The following is a 21,568-nucleotide window of genomic DNA, read 5'->3' as shown; positions in this document are numbered from 1 at the left end:
CGGTGAGGCTTTCCTTGGGTAAACTGTCGGAATTTTCGAAGTTAAAATGATAATGATAACAACATGTGCACATCATTAGACCTCCTTTGCCAGTACCAAAATATAATAATAGGGTTTTTCCCCTTTTTTTTGGCAACAAAACTGATATCTATTATATTTTGGTACTGGCAAAGGAGGTCTAATGATGTAGATGCTTAGCCCGAGCCCTCATTACTTTGATAGTGGCATTGTCTTTGAGCTGTACGTCTTTTGGCGCCATCTGGTCCTGCACCAATTGGGTCGAGGCTCAAAAGAAAGGCGTCCCTGGTGTGGACCAATCAGTTTCAAGGACAATGCCACAGATATTATCATAGTGTGTTTTTTGTTTGCATTTTGACCACAAGTATTGTGGTTAATGCACACGTGTTTCCTTGTAAAAGGTTTCAGTTTTGTTGGCAGAAAAAAGGGGAAAAACCCTTTTATTAATATAACATCTGCACAATTAATTGTGTGCGTGTGTGTGCATGTCTTTGTTGCAGCGTCAGGCTGATGGGAGGTCTGTGATGCGACCGGACAGAGTGGAATTTACCAAGTCAGAGTTACGGTAAGAGCCCTTTGGAGAAGCACACGGACAAAGGTCCCCCGTGTAGCCTTAACAGACTGTTGGGGCAAGTGCTGTTAGCGAGCAGCACCTATGAAGGCCGGCACGACACAAGGAAGGGTGTGGGTGGCAAGCACCACGCACGGCCGCCTTTGTCTCCCTCGTGTCGATGTTTCTCATTTGAGGCCGAGTCAACCTCGGGGAGGCCCAGGACCGGTTCCGATAATTGTCACCGGTGTTGGTGGCCGTAAGCAGGAATCGAACTCGGTTTGCAGGGTTCTGTAGCGCAGCGCGCTAACCGTTGCTCACTCACACACTCAAATGTACGTAAAAAAACAGGCATCCGCGCACACGAACGCATTCGCGCATACACCATCAAGACACAGATCCCACATATGACCATTCACAAATTGTTGGGGGTGAAAAGTGCCATTGGCGAGTAGCGCACCCAACGAAGGCCAGGCACGAACGCGCCCACATTGACACTTGCACCGGGAGATGGGAGTCGAACCAGCGACCTCCCGGGTGCCGAGTTCGGCGGTGAGGATGGTGTCCGAGTTAATTGTGTTGTAAGTTTGTGTCGCTGGTGTGACTGTGGTTGGCGTGTGTTCTGGTGCGTGCAGCGGACACGAAAAGCCGTCTCAAATCATTGATCTGCCGGCCACGCTGGAGCTGAGAGAAGGAGGTGAGCGAGTCAACTACGGTGGCCGTGTCACCGCATCGCACGCAAACTGCGGCCGTCTGGAACGCTCTTATATTATAAGCCACTGGGGCTATGCACTTTTTAGATCCTAACTCCCTCATCGCGGCTAAACGTGAGATTGCCTGGTAAGGTTGCCAGGGTGTGTAGTTGCATGCAGCTGGTTACTTAGAGGCATCCTGAGCCAGGATTCGAACCCGGGCTCTTCTTGCTGCGAGAGCTTCACCACCACCACCACCGCTGCCACCACCACCGCTGCCACCACCATCACTGCCACCACCACCGCCACACAGCTGCCACCACCACCGCTGCCACCACCACCACACCGCTGCCACCACCACCACCGCTGCCACCACCACCACCGCTGCCACAACCACCACCACTGCTGCTGCCACCACCACTGTTGATGCCACCACCACCGCTGTCTCCACCATCACGACGCTGCCACCACCACCGCTGCCTCCACTGCCAGAACCACCACCACTGCTGCCACCACCACCGCTGCCACCACCACCACTGCCACAACCTCCACCACCGCTGCCTCCACAACCACCACCACTGCTGCCACCACCGCTGCCACCGCCTGCGCCACACATGTTAATCGACGCACCCCCCCCTCCCCCCCCCCCCCCCGTCGTGTCGTCGTTGCTCCCCCACCCCCCACCCTTCCCCTACCCCACAACGCCCACCCCCACGACGGACGACAGCGGAGGAGGCCTTCCTGGCGGGCGTGGTGAACTACACCAACAGCACCACGGCGCACTTCAAGCTCTCGCCCACCTACGCGCTCTACCTGGCGGCACGCCGCACCCTCGGCAGCCCCAACGCCGCCGGCGAGGACGAGCGTCTCCGGCGCACCGTGGCGCTCGTCAACCGCACGGTCGCCATGATGGAGGCCGTCATCCAGGTCAGCCCGCGGCGACGGGCCGCCGGGAAGTTGGGGAGGGCGTGGGGGGGCGTGGGGCCTCCTCTTGTTCTCGTTCTTGACGTTTAAGCGCTGGCGTGGCGCGCCCCCCCCCCCGCTCCTTCCGCGAACTTTTATTGTGCCGGGTAAGGCTCTGTAGCTCTTTTTCAGAAGCGAGCTGGTGGCCGCAAGTGGTAGCTCAAGGTAGAGCGGCCGCATGCTCGCTGGACGCGCGGTGTCAATTCTAAATGTGGAGGGATGAGCTGGAGGACCCGGAGAAATATCCACGCGACCACGGGGGTGAGAGAGAGACGCGCCGACTCCAAATATACAGCAGCGGGCGTCAGGGTGGGGATCGAGCCCACGACCTCCTGCGTACCGGGCGAGGGAGTTAACATCCATTTCCACCAGGACACCCGTAGTGGAGGAGAAATAGGAAAACGACACAAACCTCTCACTGTTGAAGCCCGCTTGTCATGGCCAGCAGGAGCAGCAGTTGGATCTCGACGGTTGCCATCACAATCAGTCTTTATTTAGACTGGAGGAATCTGGTGAACTGGTGAACTATCCAGCGCTGTCCTACCAGACAGTCTCGCCCCCTTCACCTGATGAAGGCCGCTTGTGTTGTGGCCGAAACGTCGTGAGAATATTATTGTGTTATTTTATCAATTTATTATTTTATTCTCATTCTACGTGACTTTACCGAAAGAACCAAAGAAGATGTATCGAGCTCTTGTGCAGTGGTGGCGAGTCAGAAAGTTACAACAAACCATGCCAAAACTGATAGCAGAGCAAAGGTAAGCAAGTCACTAAAAATAAGTAAATAAAATATATGATTACGATTTACCCCTAATTACAGCAGCACCACATTCTCTCTCTGCTGAAGCCCCCTGGCCGTGGCAGCTGCAGCAGCAGCAGCAGCGGCAGCGGCAAGCAGCAGGGCCTCGACGTTGGAGCCAGGGAACCATCATCACTCAAACTCCGGTCATCCTCGCGGCAGCAGCAGCAGCAGCAACAGCTTTTGTCGACCCATCGAACAGAGACGGTTGACCGCTTCGCCCGGCGCTTTCAGATGCGCTCCAGCGGCCGTCTGGAAGGCGCTCTTCATGCCGATATTAGGAAGCCTCTGGGAGCTGTGTTGCACTTTTTAATTATCTCGATTGGGGAAAACTCATTTCTTTAGAACTGCTCTTTGTTTTTTAGTTTGTTGTCCTTTCCCCCGCACCTTCGATTGGCGCGGTCGGCTGCGCACAGTGTGAAAGAAGTTCAACGTACACACAATCAGAGCTGCTGCCACCACCATCGTGTACGAGAGTGGAATAGCGGATTCCCGCAGGGTCACGGAGCGTGCGCAGGAGAAGGTGGCTCTTGGAGGCTGGCACTTTTAAGTTGCTTGGCCCTTGCCAATTTGATTTCTACCCCTCGACCCTCAATTCCTCACTTTTCTTTGTTCGTCTCTGCGCGACTGAGCGCGTGCAAGCGTGCGCTAAAGCCACTCGAGATTAAGGTCCAATAAATATCCGTGACAACGTTTGGTTTTTGGGTTAGGTCACGTAAAATGTAAATGTGCGGTCGTTAAAACCGCCACCACCAGACGCAGCCAATCGGTAAGCTTTGTCACGTAAACAAAACGTGCCAAATTATATTCTTGGTTCTTTCGGTAAAGTCACGTATAAGGGAAATAATACAAATATAAAACAATAAAATTCTCACGACGTTTCGACTGCAACACAAGCAATCATCATCAGGTGCAGTCGAAACGTCGTGATAATTGTATTTTTTATATTTTTATTATTTTATTGTTTCCCTTCTACGTGACTTTACCGAAAGAACCAAGAATATGAATCCCTGCAGTCACGAAAGCTTTAAATCAAAATCGTGCCAAATTAGGTAACTAGTTCAGAACTAACCGGTTGTTGTGTGTTGGAGAGTAAACCCACAACATCGTTTACAACTCGAGTAGCCGTGACGTTTCTTACCAATTGGCTGTGTCGGGTGGTGGCGGGTTTCACGACACATTTATATTTACTCGCTAAAACCCCCCAAAAAAACTTTATTATGGATAATATTGGTTGCGAAAGCCTACTACGTTGTTTGCAATAGGACTTGTTGCTATTTGCAATTGGACGGAGGAGAGGAGCACAGGTAAAGGGTTTTATTTCCGTTTATTTTGCCGTTTCTTTTCTTTACGGCGTGGACCTAAAATTTTAAACGTCTCCCTCGTCACTGGTGGAAATGTTAATGAGATCATTTTTAAGTCCCGAGCCCCTCTGCCATCGAAATGTGTAATTTTCCACCCACTGGCGTCACCTGTGCGAGAGAGGAGGCGGCTTTGTGTTGTATCCAGCGGTGGGAATGTGCCGGTATATGACGACGGCCCTACTCAGAATACCAAACGCTTAACAACAGACAGCTTCCCGATTCCTAAGCTGTGATGATTCCACAGAGGTTAAACGGCAGTGAGTGTGATCCGGTGTAGAGAGAGGGGGAAGTGTGCGTACGGGTTTTCAGAGGGCGGAGGTCAGAGGAGCGACGCTCACAACAACGAGCGGGAGCGCCATATGGCTACAATGCAACAGAATCTGAATTGGAATGTGATCATACTGGAGGTATCCGATGAGCTATGAAGCTCTTTCTCACAGATGTCCAGCAAGTTGGCACAGTACGGGGGGGGGGGGGGGGGGGGAAACAGGTGGTGCGTCTGCCAGTTGTCTCGGTCAACCCATGGCACGCTGGGTCTGTCCCATGACCTCCTGGCAGCAGGAGAGCCTTCGACGCTTCAAGCGGCCTCGGGAGTGCACGTCGCCTGGCACAGGCGCCGTGGTGACGTCACCGCCACTTCAGTGGTGGATGGCGCTGGCTGCTGCTGCTGTTGTGTCGTGTGTGTGGAGAGCCGTTAGCGTGTTCGCAAAAAATGGGCCGCAGGAGACCAATGGGTTCCATACGGAGACTTCCCACATTTCCATTTTGACCACCGGTGATCGCCGTCGTATGTGGGGGTGGAGCGCGCAGTTCCAACCTCGCCGCGCTTGACAGAATCTTAACATAGTCGGGGCGATTGGTCCATCCAGCACTCGCAGATTCTTATCTTATTATATTCATAGGGCAGAGCGCCTTAGCTAATGGCGCTCAATAAATGAGTTTAAAAGCAGAAACAACACGGAGAGTTTGTTAGATGGCAAGGATAGTGCTACAAGGGCTGAGGAGCGAGTGACCGTAACAGAGGGCACATGGGGGTCATGAAAGGGTGACAGGGGAGTGACGGGATGCAGTGGAGGGGCGAGGGAAGAGGAAGAGAATGCGAGATGGAGAAGAAGTGAGGATGTAGTAGAGGAATGGAAGGTTAAGGAGTCTGTGGGCAGTGTTGGGTCTATGGGCAGTGTTGGGTCTATGGGCAGTGTTAAGTCTGTGCTGCGTATATGGACAGTGCTGAGTAGATGGGCAGTGTTGAGTCACTCACCTTTCATCACCCATGATCAATTCACTGCTGGATGAATGCCTCTTCCCCAGGCCACCATACTTCCTCCACGCAGGCAGTGTTGGTGCTGTTGATGCTGGTGGTGGTGGTGGTGTCGCTGTAGGGAGCGATAGTGCAGCGGCTAGTGCTGCGCTACGAACCTGGTGACCCGAGTTCGATTCCCGCTCACGACCAACACCAGTGACGAATATCTGAATCGTTGCCGGGCCTTCCGTAGGTCGACTCGGCCTCAAATGCGTACCTGGTGCGGTGTGTAACAAACATCGCCACTGGGGAGACAAAGGCGGTCGGGCGTGGTGCTGGACACCCACCCCCTCGTGTACCGTGCCGGCATTCATAGCTTGCTCGCTAACAGCACTTGCCCCAACGTTCTGTTAGGGCTACACGGGGGATCTTTGTCGTTGGTGGTGGTGTCGTCGCTGTGTCCGCGGTTTGACTCGCCCGACCCTTCAACCGCGTCCCCCGCCCCTCTCTCTCGGTCCCCGATCTCTCTTTTCAGGACCTGAAGCACCGCGAGCAGGTACGGTGTGTGAGCGCTACCACCACCGCCCTCCCCCCCCCCTCTTACCCGCCCCTCCTCACCTTCCATGCGTTGCTTGCCCAAGTAACACCGCAAAGCCCATGGCCTCGCATCAGTGTCAATGCAACGCTTGCCGCGAATCATGCCGATCGATCGATCCTTCATTTTGCGTGCCAGTGTCGCCCTCAAATAGAGTAGGCGTCGGTGCACGTTACGGCCGAACGGGGACGGTGCAGGGGGCGTACATCTACCCTTTAGTACAATCTAATCAATGAGCATAACATATCTACACACTTGCGTTTGTGTGTTTGTTAAGGCTATACGGGGGGGGGGGGGGGGGTCTTTGTGTGGGGAGCAGTGGCGACATGGTTAGCGCACTGCGCGACGAACCCAGTAACCCGGGTTCGATTCCCGCTCACGGCTAACGCCAGTCGACTCGGCCTAAAAATGAGTACCTGGTGCGGTGTGTGAACATCGCCACTGGGGAGACAAAGGCGGTCGAGCGTGGTGCTGGCCACCCACTCCCCTCCTGTGCCGTGTCTGTGTGTGTCTAAGTGTCTTTGCGTGCGTAGCCAGTCACAGCCACCATGCCCATGAGCTTGCGGTCGTAAACCAGTTATCGCAACGGCATTATTATTATTATCGAATCCCTTATCGATTTACAACCATCACATGACGGGCAGCTTTATCCGTTTAACACGAAGGCTTTCGCCGCAAATATCCATATTAGAGTGTTTCTGGGTCTGATCGCGTAAAAATGTGTCGTTCAACCAGCCAGCGCCCGACACAGCCAATTAGTCAGTTTAACGCGTAGTCTTTCGCGACCAATATCAACCATAATAGAGGTTATTTTTTGGGTTAGATCTAACCCAAAAAAAAACCTCTTACCAATTCGTAAGGTTTGCACATTTCACAGAATATGCCAATTCGTTACCAGTGCAGCACACGCCAATTGTGTGTTGGAGAGTAAACCCACAACATTTACAATTCGAGTACCGTGACGTTTCGCCATTAATTACAACGAGCATCATCAGGTGACAGCCACAATTGTGGAGAAATCCTGTTTCGGTCTTAAGCGTTATCCGGTTGAGCGTCGGTCGTGGCGATCGTTCCGATGGGCAGGTGCAGAGCATTCCACTGTGATTGATGGATGGCAGTCTCAACGAAACTATTGTTTTTTTTTATTTTACTAAGTAATGCCCCACTGAGCTGATAATCTGTTTTCAGAAGCGACCTGGCCATCACAAATGATAGCTCAACGAAGTGGCTTATCATCGTCACGTGGAAATTTATAGCAGCAGCCAAATACTGTGATCGCATGACGTTGGTTGATTCTAAACGTGGAGGGGTAAACCGGAGGACCCGGAGAAAAATCCACGGCACCAATGGGGAGAGAGAGAGAGAGACACGCAAACTCCAAATATACAGCAGCAGGCGTCAGGGTCGGGATCGAACCCACGACCTCCTGTGTACCAGGCGAGGTAGTTAACATCTAGACACCGTGATGATGATGATGAGAGAGAAAGACACGCACACTCCAAATATACAGCAGCAGGCGTCAGGGTCGGGACCGAACCCACGACCTCCTGTACACCAGGCGACCACAGCGCCCATCGTCATTGTAAACACTCAAGAGGCAGGCCTCCAGCGGTACTTTCCAACGCGCTCGCACGCAAAACGGGATGGCGTTTTTCTCGTCAACGTATTTCGATTCAGTTCCAGCCTTGCGCATGATGGCAGCAGCCATGTCTTCAGGAGCCTGACTGCCAACGTCGAGGCCTGCTGGCTGCCATGAGGGGTCTTCCGCAGAGAGACAGAGAGGTCGTTAATGCTTGTGCTTTTACTCTTCCTCCTCCGTTGGAAGGAGCGCAGGCTGCAGTGGTTTACCGAAGGTTCGTTGTCCTTCCGCCCCCACCCGCGCCTCCGATTGGCTACGTACGGTGCGAAAGAAGTTCAACATGCGTACGCAAATGCGTACGGCCCGTGAACCCATTGCGTACAGCATTCGCATTTAGAACCGCGTCGATCCTCGGGCGCGTCCGTGTCTGTGGGCTTGACAATCGACGCTAATGGACGAGTCGGACGCATCCCCGCACTTTGGGCCCACCACCCACCCGCCTCTCGGCCCATCCACCCCGGGGCAGCCGTAGCCATTGACGCCGATGTGTCGCTCACCCACCCTCGCCGCTTCCCCCGTCACGGCCACGTGCTTTCCTCCGCCGTACGCGCGCATGCACGCGCGTGCCGCCCCTAACCACCCTAACCACCGTACCACCGTAACACCGTAACCACCCTAACCCGCGCGAAAACGTTGCCCTCGGCGCGCGCCCAGTCTCTCGTGGCCTCGTGGAGCCACCAGGAGGGTCTCGCCCCGTGGGGCGGCCGGGATATGGGCAGTTCGGCGGTGGATTATCGAAGCTCATCTGCTGCGCGCAGCCTTTTTGAGTGCCACGCGTTGTGGTGGGGTTTTCACCGGGGGTTCTCCAGAATATTCCGCAGTGGCCGTTGCTGGTTTAGTTTTGGTACTCCAGCTGCCGCGACCGCGGGCGCGTGACTCTGGTTCTTAGTTCGTTAACGTGAGAGCGGATCAGTGTTTTACGTTAATGGCAGTGACTCTGGTTCTTAGTTCTTCAACGTGAGAGCTAGGTCAGTGTTTGTTAATGGCAGTGACTCTGGTTCTTAGTTCTTCAACGTGACAGCTGGGTCAGTGATTTGTGATGGCAGTGACTCTGGTTCTTAGTTCTTCAACGTGACAGCTGGGTCAGTGATTTGTGATGGCAGTGACTCTGGTTCTTAGTTCTTCAACGTGACAGCTGGGTCAGTGATGTGTGATGGCAGTGACTGGTTCTTAGTTCTTCAACGTGAGAGCTGGGTCAGTGATGTGTGATGGCAGTGACTCTGGTTCTTAGTTCTTCAACGTGAGAGCTGGGTCAGTGATTTGTGATGGCAGTGACTCTGGTTCTTAGTTCTTCAACGTGACAGCTGGGTCAGTGATGTGTGATGGCAGTGACTCTGGTTCTTAGTTCTTCAACGTGAGAGCTGGGTCAGTGATTTGTGATGGCAGTGACTCTGGTTCTTAGTTCTTCAACGTGAGAGCTGGGTCAGTGATGTGTGATGGCAGTGACTCTGGTTCTTAGTTCTTCAACGTGAGAGCTGGGTCAGTGAATTGTGATGGCAGTGACTCTGGTTCTTAGTTCTTCAACGTGACAGCTGGGTCAGTGTTGTGTGATGGCAGTGACTGGTTCTTAGTTCTTCAACGTGACAGCTGGGTCAGTGTTGTGTGATGGCAGTGACTCTGGTTCTTAGTTCTTCAACGTGACAGCTGGGTCAGTGTTGTGTGATGGCAGTGACTCTGGTTCTTAGTTCTTCAACGTGACAGCTGGGTCAGTGATTTGTGATGACAGTGACTCTGGTTCTTAGTTCATCAACGTGAGAGCTGGGTCAGTGATGTGTGATGGCAGTGACTGGTTCTTAGTTCTTCAACGTGACAGCTGGGTCAGTGTTGTGTGATGGCAGTGACTGGTTCTTAGTTCTTCAACGTGACAGCTGGGTCAGTGATTTGTGATGGCAGTGACTCTGGTTCTTAGTTCTTCAACGTGAGAGCTGGGTCAGTGATTTGTGATGGCAGTGACTCTGGTTCTTAGTTCTTCAACGTGACAGCTGGGTCAGTGATGTGTGATGGCAGTGACTCTGGTTCTTAGTTCTTCAACGTGAGAGCTGGGTCAGTGATTTGTGATGGCAGTGACTCTGGTTCTTAGTTCTTCAACGTGACAGCTGGGTCAGTGTTGTGTGATGGCAGTGACTGGTTCTTAGTTCTTCAACGTGACAGCTGGGTCAGTGATTTGTGATGGCAGTGACTCTGGTTCTTAGTTCTTCAACGTGACAGCTGGGTCAGTGTTGTGTGATGGCAGTGACTCTGGTTCTTAGTTCTTCAACGTGAGAGCTGGGTCAGTGATTTGTGATGGCAGTGACTCTGGTTCTTAGTTCTTCAACGTGACAGCTGGGTCAGTGATGTGTGATGGCAGTGACTCTGGTTCTTAGTTCTTCAACGTGAGAGCTGGGTCAGTGATTTGTGATGGCAGTGACTCTGGTTCTTAGTTCTTCAACGTGACAGCTGGGTCAGTGTTGTGTGATGGCAGTGACTGGTTCTTAGTTCTTCAACGTGACAGCTGGGTCAGTGATTTGTGATGGCAGTGACTCTGGTTCTTAGTTCTTCAACGTGAGAGCTGGGTCAGTGATGTGTGATGGCAGTGACTCTGGTTCTTAGTTCTTCAACGTGACAGCTGGGTCAGTGATGTGTGATGGCAGTGACTCTGGTTCTTAGTTCTTCAACGTGCGAGCTCGGTCAGTGATTTGTGATGGCATGACTCTGGTTCTTAGTTCTTCAACGTGACAGCTGGGTCAGTGTTGTGTGATGGCAGTGACTGGTTCTTAGTTCTTCAACGTGACAGCTGGGTCAGTGATTTGTGATGGCAGTGACTCTGGTTCTTAGTTCTTCAACGTGACAGCTGGGTTAGTGATTTGTGATGGCAGTGACTCTGGTTCTTAGTTCTTCAACGTGAGAGCTGGGTCAGTGATGTGTGATGGCAGTGACTCTGGTTCTTAGTTCTTCAACGTGACAGCTGGGTCAGTGATTTGTGATGGCAGTGACTCTGGTTCTTAGTTCTTCAACGTGAGAGCTCGGTCAGTGTTGTGTGATGGCAGTGACTCTGGTTCTTAGTTCTTCAACGTGACAGCTGGGTCAGTGATGTGTGATGGCAGTGACTCTGGTTCTTAGTTCTTCAACGTGAGAGCTGGGTCAGTGATTTGTGATGGCAGTGACTCTGGTTCTTAGTTCTTCAACGTGACAGCTGGGTCAGTGTTGTGTGATGGCAGTGACTGGTTCTTAGTTCTTCAACGTGACAGCTGGGTCAGTGATTTGTGATGGCAGTGACTCTGGTTCTTAGTTCTTCAACGTGACAGCTGGGTCAGTGATTTGTGATGGCAGTGACTCTGGTTCTTAGTTCTTCAACGTGAGAGCTGGGTCAGTGATTTGTGATGGCAGTGACTCTGGTTCTTAGTTCTTCAACGTGACAGCTGGGTCAGTGATGTGTGATGGCAGTGACTCTGGTTCTTAGTTCTTCAACGTGAGAGCTGGGTCAGTGATGTGTGATCGCAGTGACTCTGGTTCTTAGTTCTCCAACGTGAGAGCTGGGTCAGTGATTTGTGATGGCAGTGACTCTGGTTCTTAGTTCTTCAACGTGAGAGCTGGGTGAGTGATTTGTGATGGCAGTGACTCTGGTTCTTAGTTCTTCAACGTGACAGCTGGGTCAGTGAATTGTGATGGCAGTGACTCTGGTTCTTAGTTCTTCAACGTGACAGCTGGGTCAGTGATGTGTGATGGCAGTGACTCTGGTTCTTAGTTCTTCAACGTGAGAGCTGGGTCAGTGATTTGTGATGGCAGTGACTCTCGTTCTTAGTTCTTCAACGTGACAGCTGGGTCAGTGATGTGTGATGGCAGTGACTGTGGTTCTTAGTTCTTCAACGTGAGAGCTGGGTCAGTGATGTGTGATGGCAGTGACTGGTTCTTAGTTCTTCAACGTGACAGCTGGGTCAGTGATTTGTGATGACAGTGACTGGTTCTTAGTTCATCAACGTGAGAGCTGGGTCAGTGATTTGTGATGGCAGTGACTCTGGTTCTTAGTTTTTCAACGTGACAGCTGGGTCAGTGATGTGTGATGGCAGTGACTCTGGTTCTTAGTTCTTCAACATGACAGCTGGGTCAGTGATTTGAGATGGCAGTGACTCTCGTTCTTAGTTCTTCAACGTGAGAGCTGGGTCAGTGATGTGTGATGGCAGTGACTCTGGTTCTTAGTTCTTCAACGTGACAGCTGGGTCAGTGATTTGAGATGGCAGTGACTCTGGTTCTTAGTTCTTCAACGTGAGAGCTGGGTCAGTGATGTGTGATGGCAGTGACTCTGGTTCTTAGTTCATCAACGGCAATACACAAAGAGTGAAATCCCTCCCAACACCCATCATCATCATCGTGCTGCTGTCAAACCCCCAAATGGTATCAAATGGTGCGGTGAGCTTCACGCTGCTGATGTCTTATCGGCGAACGTGGGCCTCCGCTCTGGAAATCGGTGAAGAACGCTGCGTTAACACACCGCGTTATCTCTCTCACTTTGCTATGGCATGTTTATTCACGATTATTATTATTACTATTAGTTCCCTGCTCGTTTAACCCCCCCCCCCGCCCACCCAAGGGGGGGTAGGGGGGGGCGGATGACGATGGCTGCTGTTGCTGCTGTGTGCCTGTGGTTCCCCGTTGGGTGAATGACGTTGACAGCGACCCTAACGGTTGAGCACTTAACGGGAGCACTGCCGATCTCGTCAGATCTAGGACTCCAAGCGGAGGTTGAGCCTGGATAGTTGTTTTCGTTGGGGGACCACCACCAGTCGTGCATAGCAGGGTGCTATAGGTTCACACTAGCCGCTAGGGGTAGGGGGGGGGCTACATTGCTGGCAGCAGAGGCCAGTGCAGCAAGGTTCGTTTGTTTGTGCACTACACTCATCGGAATCAGAACCTGTATTGATGCTGCAGGAGGAATCCGATGAGCTATAAGGCTCTTTCACCGATGTCCAAACACGATAGGAGTGCAAAGTATAGGAAAGGCGAACGAATCACTAAAAATTCACAATACACAACTAAACTTTTTTTTTATCTTAGCAGGTATATATATAAATTATATATATAAATAACAATAAAAATTATCTTAACAGCTAATGCCTAATGAGCTTATTAGCTTCTTTTGTCAGAAGCGACCCGGGGCACAAATGAGGGCTCGGCTCAGCGGCTCATCGACGCGTGGAAATTTAGAGCAGCAAAACAATCTCGATGATCGTACGTTCCAACATCGACACTCGCCCGCCCTCAGCGCCGGTCAACCCGCACGGCCGTGGGGGGGGGGGGGGGGTGCAGCCCCCCTCAGTCCAGCAGCTTATTGACAGAGCGAGGAGGGGGGGGGGGGGGGACGAGCGTGGCGACGCGTACCAACTCGCCTACGTCGCTAACGTTGTTTGCGACTACGGCGCACTTTCGGTCGCAAAATCTTCTGACGACGTCGCGGCCGGGGTAGCGAGCGTCAAAGCCCCGCCCCCTTGGCTTTGAGTGTAACCCTGCCCCCGCCCCCCCCTCCCTGTAACCTCCTTTCCCCGCCCCCCCCCGCCGCTTTCCATGCATCTCGCTGTGCCCATCCACCAACGACACCCGGACGCATCTCCCCCCCTCCCCCCGCCCGCGTGCGCACGGAGACCGGAGCGTCAACGTGAAACGACTAGAATTGCCAAAACGACGAGCTCCTTTTTATTTTGTGCCGCGTAATGGCCCACTTGAGCTGTCCAGCTCTTTTTTTTTTTTTCCCCCCCCGTCGCGTGGGAATTTGTAACAGCCAAATAAATGCGTGCCGTCGATTCTAAATGTGGAGGGCAAAAACCGGAGGAGCCGCAGAAAAATCCGCACGACCACGGGGGGGGAAAGAGAGAGAGAGAGAGAGACGCGCAGACTCCAAATATACAGCAGCAGGCGTCAGGGACAGGATCAAACCCACGACCTCCTGTATACCAGGCGAGGGAGATAACATCTCCTAGCCACCGTGATGATGATGAGAGAGAGAGACACGCGCTGGCTCCAAATATACAGCAGCAGCAGTCGTCAGGGACGGGATCGAACCCACGACCTCCTGTGTACCAGGTGAGGTAGTTAACATCACCTAGCCACCGTGATGATGATGAGAGAGAGAGAGACACGCCAACTCCAAATATACAGCAGCAGGCGTCAGGGACGGGATCGAACCCACGACCTCAGCAGCAGGCGTCAGGGACGGGATCGTCAGGGACAGGATCGAACCCACGACCCCCTGTGTACCAGGCGAGGGAGATAACATCTCCTACCCACCCTCCCTTCCCCACTCAACCGCCCACCTCTCCCCGCTAACACCGTCACGTCAGTGCTCTGTCTGCTCGTTCACCCGTGCCTCATCTGCGCCTGCCGTGCGGACTAACTGACGCGCACTCACGCCGTGGCGTGTTGGTCTGATTGTGTTGAATGCTCAGGATCTGCGGTGATGATTGTGGTTGATGATTGTTGCCGGGGTGGTGGTGGTGGTGGTGTTGGTGGAGCAGGAGCCGAGTAGGATGGTGAGCGCGCTTTCATTCTGGAATGGTGGTAATGCTGGTTGTGAGAGTGGTGGCGGTGTTGTTGTGGTGATTGCGGTGCTGATTGTTGCCATGGTGGTTGTTGCTGTGGTGGTGTTGTGTTGATTACGGTGCTGATCGTTGCCGTGGTGGTTGTTGCTGTGGTGGTGGTGCTGTGGTGATTGCGGTGCTGATGGTTGCCATGGTGGTTGTTGCCGTGGTGGTGGTGATTGCGGTGCTGATCGTCGCCGGGTGGTTGCTGCTGCTGCTGCTGTGGTGGTGCAGGAGCAGAGCGGCATGGCGAGCGCGCTCGCGTTCTGGATGGCCAACGCCTCAGAGCTGCTCAACTTCCTGAAGCAGGACGTCGAGCTGGGCCGCGTCACCGCCGAGGGCCAGGACGTGCTGGCCAGCGGCGTGCACACGGCCTTCCGGTGAGACACACGCCGGCCGGCACAAACACGAAGGTCGCCGTCCACCCCGCCCGCCGGTGTAGCCTCAACAGGAGGGGGTGGAGTGGCCAGCACCACGCCCCCCGGCCGCTTTGGTCTCCCCAAGTGGCGATGTTTAGTACGCAGCAGGTGTACTCATTTGAGGCTGCGTCGACCTAGGGGAGGCCTCGGCAGACTGTCGGGGCGAGTGCTGTCGGCGGGCAGCGGCACCTGTGAAGGCCGGCACTGGCACGCAGGCGAGGGAGGGGTGGGTGGGGGGTGGTAGCCGGCGCCGCACCGGGCCGACAGTTCTCGGCAGGAGTTCTGTCGTCCTATCGGTTGGAGAGAAAGGGGGGGGGGAGGGGGGGGGATGCTTCTCCTCGCGCTGTGGTGGTGAGCGGTGCCCACTGGCGCGGCAGTAAAAACAACGCTGGGTGGCCAGCACCACGCCCGGCCGCCTTTGTCTCACCTGGTGGCGGCGTTTTTATACGTCGCACCAGGTACGCACTGGTGTTGACCGTGAGAGGGAATCGAACCCGGTTCTTAGTGTGTGTGTACGTGCCTGTGTGTGTACGTGCGTGCCTGTGCGTGCGTGCGTGTCTGTGTGTGTGTGCAATTGTGGGGAGCGGTAGTGTAGCGGTTAGCGCTACGCTGCGCTATGAACCTGGCGACCCGAATTCGATTCCCGCTCACGGCCAACACCAGTGACGATTATCTGAACCGGTCCTGGGCCTCCCCTAGGTCGACTCAGCCTCAAATGAGTACCTGTTGCGGTGTGTAAACATTGCCACTAGAGAGACAAAGGCGGCCCGGGCGTGGTGCTGGCCACCCACCCCCTCGTGTACCGTTCCGGCCTTCATAGGTGCTGCTCGCTAACAGCACTTGCCCCTACAGTCTGCTTAGGCTATACGGGGGATCTTTGTCTTTGTGTGCAATTGTGGTGACTCTGCCCCCCTTCCGACTACAAGCTAGCATCAGGACTCGAGGTGAATGTGTTATTTAGTATCCACCAATTTTGACAGTGTTCCAAGCAAATGTACAATATTTCTTCGGAATTATGAGTGTAACAATGATTCCCTTGAACCGTGACGCATTTCATAACACTGTCCGTGTGGGCATTTAAATAAGGTGCTGCGTTTGTTGTGTTCCGAATTGACGAACCGTTCGACTTGCAAACGGCTCTCGAGAACGAACGCGTTCGTGACTCGAGGACTGCCCTGACGAGAAATCTCCACACGTGATGATGATGAGCCACTTCTCCTTTGGGCTTGGCTGTCTTCACTCCAACGCTGTCCTCTGGACAGTCCGGTCCCTTCACCTGATGAAGGCCACTTGTGTTGTGGCCGAAACGTCGTGATTTTTAAAATTTTATTTTTACCTCCGTGACTTTACCGAATAGAACCAAAGAGTATAAGCCACTTCGTTGAACTATCCATTTGTGGGCGGGGGGCGCCTTTCCTCGTAAAATAAACAAAAATACTGAACTTACTTTAGTTTGTCTTTAGCACGTAGGCTTTCGCGACCAATATCATCCATAATAGAGGGGTTTTTTGGGGTTAGATCCCGTAAGTATATATTAAATGTGGCTCGCCAACACTGTACCGGTGACGAATCGGCCCCGTTCTGTTTACGTGACAACCCTTACGAGTTGGCTGTGTCGGGTGGTGGCGGGTTTTAACGACACAACATTTATATATTTACACGATCTAACCCCCCCCCCCCCAAAAAAAAAGCGCTATTATAGTTTATCTTTGTGTGTACGTATGTATCTTGAACTTCTTTCGCACCGAGCGTAGCCAACCGTGCTAATTGGAGGTGTGCGGGTTGTGCGTGTGGGGAGCGGTAGTGCAGCGGTAGTGCAGCGGTAGTGCAGCGGTAGTGCAGCGGTAGTGCAGCGGTTCATTGCGCCGCGCTATGAACCCGCCCCCCACTCGGGTTCGATTCCTGCTCACGGCCAACAGCAGTGACGATTATCTGAACCAGTCATGGGCCTCCCCTAGGTCGACTCAGCCTTAAAATAGTACCTTTTGCGATGTGTATACATCACCACTGGGGAGGTTAAGAACCTGGTGACCCGGGTTCGATTCCCGCTCACGGCCAACACCAGTGACGATTATCTGAACCTCGCCTGGGCCTCCCCTAGGTCGACTCAGCCTTAAAATAGTACCTTGTGCGATGTGTATACATCACCACTGGGGAGGTGAAGGTGGCGTGGTGTTGGCCACCCACACCCTCATGTACCGTTCCAGCCTTCAAAGGTGCTTGCTAACAGCACTTGCCCAGAAAGCCTGTTAAAGGCTATATGGGGGTCTTTGTCTGTGTGTGTTTGTGTGTGTGTGATTGTGCGTGTGATTGTGCGTGTGATTGCAGGCACCTGGTTCACTGCCTGCAGTCGGATCTCAACAAGTGCATGCCGGCCTTCCTGGAGGATCCGGAGGAGCCCAGCGCCCAGGGCCCCAAGATCGGTATAGCTGCTGCCCCTTTTGCTTCCCTTGCTCTCAGTGCTGCCCATCCCCCCCCCCCCCCTCCAACTTCACTCTGCTGCTATGTGCTCCCCTATTGCGCTGCCCTCCCTCTGATCTAAGCTTCCCCGCGTTTTTTTCCCCTGCTGCTGCTGCCCCCCCACGTGACGCGTTCTTGCCCCTCCCCCCCTTCCCCCTGCTACTCGCAGATGTCCACTAGACATCCACGTGTCCTTTAGTTTTCAAATTTGTCTGTTACCCCTCCTAATATTGATTTTCGGTAGAAGTTGTCAGAGTAAATAAATGGAGGTATCGAGGCTCCGGTTGACCTGCTGTGCCATATTTTCTTTTCCCATCTGTGGCCACCAGATGGGAGTAGCAGCAGACAGCATGTCCTGTGTGTGTGTGTTGGTACAGCTAACCGCTGCACCACCGCCAGTGACGATTATCTGAACCGGCCCTCGGCCCTCCCCGAAATCGACTCAGCCTCAAATGAGTACCTGGTGCGGTGTGCAAAAACATCGCCACTAGGGGAGACAAAGGCGGTCGGATGTGGTGCTGGCCAACCACCCCTTCGTGTGCCGTGCCAGCCCTCGTAGGTGTTACTCGCTAACAGCACTTGCCCCAACAGTCGGTTAAGGTTATACGGCGGGATCTTTGTCTTGTTGGCCAGCAAACAAAACCTGCCCTGACCTGAACTTATACCTGGACCGGCCGCAGAAGGCCGCGCGGGGGGGTGGGGTCATGATTGCTTTCCGAGAATAGACGCGGCCGGCTGTGAAACCGGTGAATTTCCTTCTTAATAATAATCTCAATAAGTTCAACTTGTAATGCACGCCGTACTTGATCCCTCTCCCTCGTGGAGAGACGGTGAGCACGAGAGAGAGAGAGCAAGAGGGAATGACTTCGAGGTGTGAGGAGGACCCAAGGACACGGAGGGGAAGGCAGTGGCCAGGCAGCAAGCCGGCGGCAAATTCCGCTTGTCCGTCAGCTCTGCGTGGTCATCATTCTCATCCTCTTCCTCCTCTTCCTCCTCTTCCTCCCTCGCCCTTCTCATCCTCCCTCCCTCTTCCTCCCTCGCCTTCTTCCTCCCCTTCCCTCCTCATCCTCCTCATTCTCTTATTTCTCCTCATGCTCCCTCGCCCTCATCCTCTTCCCCCTCTTCCTCCCTCACCCTCCTCATCCTCCTATTCCTCCTCATCCTCCCTCACCCTCCATCACCCTCCCTCCCTCTTTCTCCCTCGCCCTCATCCTCTTCCTCCCCTTCCCTCCTCATCCTCCTCATTCTCTTATTTCTCCTCATGCTCCCTCGCCCTCATCCTCTTCCCCCTCTTCCTCCCTCACCCTCCTCATCCTCCTATTCCTCCTCATCCTCCCTCACCCTCCATCACCCTCCCTCTTTCTCCCTCGCCCTCATCCTCTTCCTCCCCTTCCCTCCTCATCCTCCTCTTCCCTCATCCTCCTCATTCTCTTATTCCTCCTCATCCTCCCTCACCCTCCATCACCCTCCCTCCCTCTTCCTCCCTCGCCCTCATCCTCTTCCTCCCCATTCCCTCCTCATCCTCCTCATTCCCTTATTCCTCCTCATGCTCCCTCGCCCTCCCTCACCCTCCATCACCCTCCCTCCCTCTTCCTCCCTCGCCCTCATCCTCTTCCTCCCCTTCCCTCCTCATCCTCCTCATTCTCTTATTCCTCCTCATGCTCCCTCGCCCTCATCCTCTTCCTCCCCTTCCCTCCTCATCCTCCTCATTCTCTTATTCCTCCTCATCCTCCCTCACCCTCATCCTCTTCCTCCCCATTCCCTCCTCATCCTCCTCATTCTCTTATTCCTCCTCATCCTCCCTCATCCTCTTCCTCCCCATTCCCTCTTCATCCTCCTCATTCCCTTATTCCTCCTCATGCTCCCTCGCCCTCATCCTCTTCCTCCCCTTTCCCTCCTCATCCTCCTCATTCTCTTATTCCTCCTCATGCTCCCTCGCCCTCGCCCTCATCCTCCCCCTCCCAGACGACGTGCTGCAGACGCTGAGCGGCGCCATGTCGCTGCTGCGCCGGTGCCGCGTGAACGCGGCGCTCACCATCCAGCTCTTCTCGCAGCTCTTCCACTTCGTCAACATGTGGCTCTTCAACGAGCTGGCGCGGGGCGCGGCAGCTCGCCAGCCCCTCTGCTCCTACTACTGGGGGGTGGCGCTGCACGAGCGCCTGCACGCCGTCGAGGGCTGGGCCGAGCGCCAGGGCCTCGAGCTCGCCGCCGACTGCCACCTCAGCAGGATCATGCAGGTGTGTGTGTGTGGTGTGTGTGTGGTGTGTGTGTGGTGTGTGTGTGGTGTGTGTGTGTGGTGTGTGGTGTGTGTGTGTGGTGTGTGTGTGTGGTGTGTATGGTGTGTGTGTGGTGTGTGTGTGGTGTAGCTGTGTTGCGTGTGTGGTGTGTGTTGCGTCTGTGGTGTGTGTTGTGTATGTGGTGTGTTGTGATGTGTGTTGGGTGTGGTGTGTATACTTGCTTGCTAACAGCACTTGCCCCAACAGTCCTATTAAGGCCTTCAGGGGGGGGATCTTTTTCCTTGCATGGAAGTGGGTAAACTGCAGCATGTGTGGTGTACTGTAGAGTGTGGTTTACTGTAGAGTATGGTGTACTGCGGAATGTATAGCTTAGTGTGTGGTGTACTACGGTGTATACATTGCGGTGCGGACTGTGTGCATGTGGTGCAGGCTGTGTGTGGGCCGTGGTGGAGTGTCGGGAGCGGTAGTGTAGCAGTTAGCGCGCTGCGCTATGAACCTGGCGACCCGAGTTCGATTCCCGCTCACGGCCAACACCAGTGACGATTGTCTGAACCGGTCATGGGCCTCCCCTAGGTCGACACAGCCTCAAATGAGTACCTGGTGTGGTGTGTAAACATCGCCACTGGGGAGACAAAGGCGTCGTGCTGGCCACCCCCCACCCCTTTGCGTGCCACAGTGCCGGCCTTCATAGGTGCTTCTCGCTAACAGCGCTTGCCCCAACAGTTTGCTAAAAGCTACACATGGGATCTTTGTCTTTGTGCTTGCGTGTGTCCGTGTGCGCGTCTGTGTGTGTTTGTGCGCGTGTGCACGTGTGGGGGAGCGGCGGTTAGCGCGCCGCGCTACGAAAGCCGATGATCCTTAGTTCGATTCCCGCTCACGGCCACCAGCGCTGGTGACAGTCGACTCGGCCTCAAATGAGTAGCTGTGGGGGGGGGCGGAGTGTAAAACATCGCCACCCGGGGGAGACAAAGGCGGCCGGGCTCGTGGCCGTCCGCCGTTAATCCTGTTGTTGTTGTTGTTGCACTTCTCGCCGTGTGGTTTGCATCCCCAGGCCACGACCCTGCTCACGATGGACAAGTACGCGCCCAAGGACGTGCCGGAGATCAGCAGCACCTGCTTCAAGCTCAACTCGCTGCAGCTGCGCGCGCTGCTCGAGGGATACCAGGGCGCCACGGGGGAGCCCAGCATCCCTCGCGTACGGGGGGGGCACGCGTACGGGGGGGCACGCGCACGGGGGGCATGCACGGCAGAGGGGGGGGTGGCAGTGGCGGATACGCTGGCTGTCGTAGGTGATAGGCCGGGTGAGGCGGGGATAGGCCGGGTGACGCTGGGATTGGCCGGGTGACGCGGGGAGACACAACGGTAGTCGGGAGCGGTGCTGGCTATCCACCAACCTCGTGTGCCCCGGTGCCAGCGTTCATAGTCGCTACTCGCAAACAGCGCTTGCCCCCCGGACAGTCTGTTAAAGCTACACGGTGGGTGTTCGTCTTTGCAGGAACTGATCGACAGCGTGGTTGCCGTGGCCACCAGCACTGCTGACGAGCTGGCGCACAGCGATTTGCGCGAGGTGCGTCTGGAGGAGGACCCGGATCTGCAGCTGCCCTTCCTGCTCCCCGAGGACGGCTACTCGTGCGACATCGTCAAGGGAGTGCCGCACGGACTCGCCGAGTTCCTCGCTCCGCTCTGCCAGAGAGGTACGGGGGAGAGTGGGAGGGAGGGAGAGAGATGGGGTGAGCAGTGGAGAGATGCAGAGCGAGTGTGTGAGAGAGAGAGAGAGACGGAGTGAGGGAGTAAGAGGGGTACCAGACGGACTCCGCCGCCTTCCTCGATTCGCTCTGGCCCGGAAGTACGGGGGAGAGCGAGGGAGAGCTAAAGTAAGGGGAGAGATACAGAGATAATGTTTGTGTGTATAAGAGAGAAAGAGACGGAGTGAATGCCCCGGTTCCACATGGAATTGGGGCATTTCTCGCTCCGCTCTGCCGGGGAGAGCGAGATGGAGAGGAGATCGAGGGAAGCGCGACACCGACTTACATACTCTTTGGTT

At 54.5% G+C, this 21,568-nt stretch overlaps 1 protein-coding gene across 6 annotated transcripts in view; it reads left to right on the top strand.

The window, feature by feature from the left end:
- AFDN (afadin, adherens junction formation factor) overlaps positions 1–21,568 on the top strand; it is a 168,030-nt gene that overhangs the window by 80,832 nt on the left and 65,630 nt on the right. For 4 of the 6 annotated variants that reach the window (XM_076053260.1, XM_032976654.2, XM_076053259.1 and 1 more), the window contains 9 exons: positions 519–583; positions 1,204–1,265; positions 1,988–2,187; positions 6,162–6,182; positions 14,643–14,788; positions 17,156–17,250; positions 19,253–19,524; positions 20,576–20,719; positions 21,020–21,218. In XM_076053260.1, the coding sequence (XP_075909375.1) occupies positions 519–583; positions 1,204–1,265; positions 1,988–2,187; positions 6,162–6,182; positions 14,643–14,788; positions 17,156–17,250; positions 19,253–19,524; positions 20,576–20,719; positions 21,020–21,218 (1,204 nt within the window). The remainder of the gene's footprint in view (positions 1–518; positions 584–1,203; positions 1,266–1,987; positions 2,188–6,161; positions 6,183–14,642; positions 14,789–17,155; positions 17,251–19,252; positions 19,525–20,575; positions 20,720–21,019; positions 21,219–21,568) is intronic. The other 2 variants (XM_076053262.1, XM_076053258.1) reach the window with 1 other exon arrangement.

Source organism: Petromyzon marinus, chromosome 60 (assembly GCF_048934315.1).
Source record: "Petromyzon marinus isolate PM22_M1 ecotype Great Lakes invasive population chromosome 60, UKy_Petmar_22M1.pri1.0, whole genome shotgun sequence".
Taxonomy (NCBI): Eukaryota; Metazoa; Chordata; class Hyperoartia; order Petromyzontiformes; family Petromyzontidae; genus Petromyzon; species Petromyzon marinus.
Note: the sequence above shows the minus strand (reverse complement) of the source record. Positions and strands in the feature narration are given on the sequence as shown.